Below are 4,399 nucleotides of genomic sequence, written 5' to 3'. Positions count from 1 at the left end.
TAAGATTGAGAAAATGTTTGATCAGAAAGAGAAAATGAAAGAAAGTGGTGAAATTAGAAAGGGGGGGGGGGGGGGTAAAGGAAGAACGGAGATAGGGACAAACAAATAACGGAAACGAAACAGATAATGAAACGGATAAACCAAAGGAAAAAATGAAAGGTACAAGAACAATGATGTGTGAATGGCTACTCTTTAATAATTTGTCCTCACATATTCTTGAAAATAGTTTTCAAGGTGGTGTTAGTGAAAAGATTTTGAAAAAAATGAGAGAATATGGAGATGATTAGTTAGTTTGTATTTATGTTTTAAGATGTTGGTTTGTATCAAAATTTGTATGTTTTTAATATTATTTAGCAACTACATTCATCATTGTATAGAGTAGTAGAGTAAAATAATTATTTTTCATCAGTCAGCACATTCAGTTAGATATACAATCAAACAACATGCTTACTTAATCAGAATTTATTACTCAGACAGTTTGACTTTTCCAAATCAGCACTTTCTTAGCCAACAACTATCAAACGGGACCTAAGGCTGTAAGGTTTGGGCAATACCCGTGGGCGTTTTTGTGACGTAGGCACTGGAAAATGTTGTGAAAACGGAAAAAGGGGGTGGTGTTCTAGGCTAATAATAAACAGAGATGAAGAAGGGGGAAACATGTCGTTTCCTTTCGTTACCACAACAACGCACCATAACATAACGGCTAATAACGTCGGGACGGACCGGTGTTCAAGGCTTGCAACGGGCGTTTTCTCATTGCTAGGTCACAATAACGCCGGTGGGGGTTCCCACACTGGCCAGTTTAAGATTGCTTTTATTTTAAAGTAGTTTGTTTAATTTAGTCACCCCACACCCAAACCAGCCTATTGTCACCCTTAGGCCTAGTTACACATATTGGCTTGGGCTTGTTGGGTCCAACTAGACCTATCTAATCGAGCAACCTTAATTAAGCCTAACAAATCCATACAAAATACTAAAGTAGAGATGCATATTTGTGTGTTTTTTAGTTCTTTCGATTCAGTTTCGGTATTTTTTTAGGTTTTGATTTTGTGTTTTTGCTCAAAAAATGTATAATTAACACCAAAATAATACATTAAGATTTACTAAAAATAATACAATAAAACTCAATAAAAGAAAGAAGCAAAAGAGTTGGATAATATATAACTAGCAAAAAAACTATATGTATATAATGTGTGCAAGAACACCAAGTATGGGAAAAATGTCAAAAATAGGTTTTCTGTGGTTTAATTGACCCTAGTTTTATTTGAAGCGTTATCAACCGAAACTGAAAAAAACATATTTTAGCAAGTTGTAAGCGAACCCATACACCTTTAAGCTAAAAGTTAAAAGTAACAAGAACCAAAACTCTCCCTAATAACTTTAAAAGAACACCAATTAGAATCCAAAAAAGAAAGCAAGGCTATACATACACCTTGTCTGAAACTCAAATCAAATCAGCAACATTTGAAGGCAACTCCTCAACAACCACATTATAAAACTTCTGAACATCCGCTAACATCTTGGCATCATCCAATGTCACAAAATTAATCGCAACACCTTTTCTTCCAAATCTCCCACTTCTTCCAATCCTATGAAGGTAGTTTTCAGGTTGGGTAGGAAGGTCATAATTGATAACAAGTGAAACCTGTTGGACATCAATACCCCTGGCCAAAAGGTCTGTAGTGATTAAGACACGTGAGGATCCAGACCGAAACTCCCGCATGATTATGTCCCGTGTGTTCTGGTCCATGTCACCGTGTGTGGCTGACACTGTGTGGTCCCGGCTTCTCATCTTGTCAGTCAACCAGTCAACTTTCCGGCGAGTGTTCACAAAGATGACACTTTGAGTGATTGCTAGGGTTTCATAAAGATCACAGAGTGTTTCGAGTTTCCAATCTTCCTTTTCAACATTCACATAGAATTGTTTGATTCCTTCGAGGGTTAACTCATCTCTTTTCACAAGAATCCTCACTGGTTTGTTCATGAACTTTCTTGTGATCTCAAGTGCCTCTGGTGGCATTGTTGCAGAGAACACCCCAACTTGAACCTTTGGTGGCAGCAACTGGAAGATGTCATAAATCTAAAAAGAAACAAACCCATTATTCAAAAGATGATAAATAATCAGATAAAGTAATCAAGATTTGATTTTTAGTAAAGAATTAGAAATCAAACCTGATCTTTGAAACCCCTCGAGAGCATTTCATCAGCTTCATCAAGAACAAACATCTTAATGTAGTCAGACCTTAGAGACTGTCTACGCAGCATGTCAAACACACGTCCAGGTGTCCCCACAACAACGTGGACCCCAGCTGAGAGAATCCTCTGGTCCTCACGTACAATGGTCCCACCTACACACGCGTGGACTTTGACACCAAGGTAATCACCAAGGGCACGCATGACTTTTTCAATTTGTTGTGCTAGTTCACGTGTAGGTGCCAAAACCAAGGCTTGACACTCAACCATATTGTAGTCAAGTTGTTGAAGGATACCAGAGCAAAAAGTTGCTGTTTTTCCTGTTCCAGATTGAGCTTGTTGAATTACATCTAGGCCCTTGGTGAAGGGGACAATTCCCCTTTGTTGAATTGCAGATGGTTTCTCAAAACCTACATAGAAGATTATCATTATCTAAATTGTTCAAACAAATTGTGAAAGTAAACAAGGATGAAAAGTGAAACTTACCATATGCATAGATGCCTCTTAAAAGGTTTTCTTGCAAACCCATAGCATCAAAACTATCATAAACCTCATCATATGATGTGAAAAAGTCAAGTCCATCAGATGAAAGCCTGTATAACCAATAAATTATTAGCATGTGAAAGATTGACCTTGCTAATTTCTCATATTCAATTAGCAGTTGGATTATAGGAGGAGGGACGCTTACAGTTCGTTCATCTTTGAATCAAATTGACCCGCATCAAAATGAGATCCTTCATGAACCATAGTCGCCATGACTGCAATAATAACAGCGATAATCACTCTTAAGCAATAGAAACAATATTAAACAAAAATCTCCTTTTTCCCCAAAATAAATCTTCTCAGATAACGAAAGGCAGATTAAAATAGTTAGCACCGAATTATACATTAACTCTAATTTTTCCAGTTTCTTCACAAAATTCGACACTAAACCTAGTACAATTTGTTTGAAGCGAGTTGAATGAACTCACACGTCACGTAAAACTCTCTCATTACATTCTACGACTAACATAACAATTTTCTCTGGTAGTTTGCAAAGCAAACATCTAACGCTCGGATTAAGATACCACCTTCCCACACTTGAATTTTCTTTGGTAATTATCTCAATCTAAATGTAGAACAATGGTAGCATAAATTCCTGTAACATAACCTCAATCTCCTCCAGAATAGGCTTGCAACTAATATACGAACTCGAAAAAAGGAACAAGCTTCTATCGCACGTTAAACTAAACCAAGAGCATCATTCACATATAGATAGATAGATTTATATATATGTAAAAGCAGATTGAATAATATAAAGCCGAATGAAATCAAGTTACCTTGTGAATTTGATGAAATTGATTGGAAGATTTGAGTAAATGATTGTGTATGGAAGGGTTTAGGGTTTATCAAAGCCCTAAAGAAACTGAGTGTTTTGTTTTCTTTGTTGAATAAATAAAATAAATGTTTACCAATTTATAGAAGAGAGGAGTTGTATCAATAAGGAAACTTTTCTTATTTCATTGCACATGAGTTTACCGTTTTACCCATTGTTTCGGGGGTAAATTACACCATTCGTTCTTCGTGTGCATGTCAGAAAGCGTGTTTAGTCCCTATTTTCAAAAATTAACTCGGACCATCCCTTGTTTGTTTTAACCTTACACGCTTCATCCCTGAAAGATGATTTGGTTGTAAACTTAGTCCATGCCTAATTTAAAATGATCATAATACCCTTATATTTTATTTTTTAAATTAATTTAATGTTTTTATTATGAATTTCAATTAAAAAAATAAAATAAACCCCCTCCCCTTCATTTTCCCCAACCCATCCATCCCTTCATTGTTACTGATCGGAAAGAAGCACCCAAACACAACATACAAATTGCAGACCACCACCACCGTCTCCACCCTCTGACGAACATTCCTCACCCCTTTCTGATGGGTAGTTGTGGTCTTCGTTCTAGAGCCTTTTCATCGGAATCTAATGCTCGTCTTCTCTGGCGGAAACGACGGGATCTAATGGAGGCTCCTGCGATGGTCTTCGACCTCTTTCTCTACCCTCTTTCTTAATCTAAATCTGACAGAGGCTCCTTTCGACACCCACCCTCACCGTCACCGGCTCACATGTGTGCCGCTATTAACGTCGGTTAGGGTTTCGACAGATCTTCGTTTAAAACATCTATCTCTACAGTCAGAATCGAAGTTGAGTCTACATTTGTTCAACTGA

At 37.1% G+C, this 4,399-nt stretch overlaps 1 protein-coding gene across 1 annotated transcript; it reads right to left on the bottom strand.

Annotated features, from left to right (window-relative positions):
* Window positions 1–1,282: 1,282 nt before the first annotated feature.
* Window positions 1,283–3,611, bottom strand: LOC145004943 (eukaryotic initiation factor 4A-15-like). The gene is made up of 5 exons (XM_078963973.1): window positions 3,513–3,611; window positions 2,882–2,951; window positions 2,680–2,786; window positions 2,173–2,603; window positions 1,283–2,080 (listed from the first exon to the last, which is right to left on the bottom strand). Exons 2-5 carry the CDS (start codon window positions 2,947–2,949, stop codon window positions 1,445–1,447), a joined length of 1,242 nt encoding a protein of 413 aa, XP_078820099.1. The 5' UTR covers window positions 2,950–2,951; window positions 3,513–3,611; the 3' UTR covers window positions 1,283–1,444.
* Window positions 3,612–4,399: the final 788 nt, after the last annotated feature.

Source organism: Lactuca saligna, chromosome 7 (genome assembly GCF_052625555.1).
Source record: "Lactuca saligna cultivar CGN05327 chromosome 7, ASM5262555v1, whole genome shotgun sequence".
NCBI classification, from domain to species: Eukaryota; Viridiplantae; Streptophyta; class Magnoliopsida; order Asterales; family Asteraceae; genus Lactuca; species Lactuca saligna.
The sequence above is the reverse complement of the archived record's forward strand: the minus strand, read 5'-3'. Positions and strand labels throughout refer to the sequence as shown.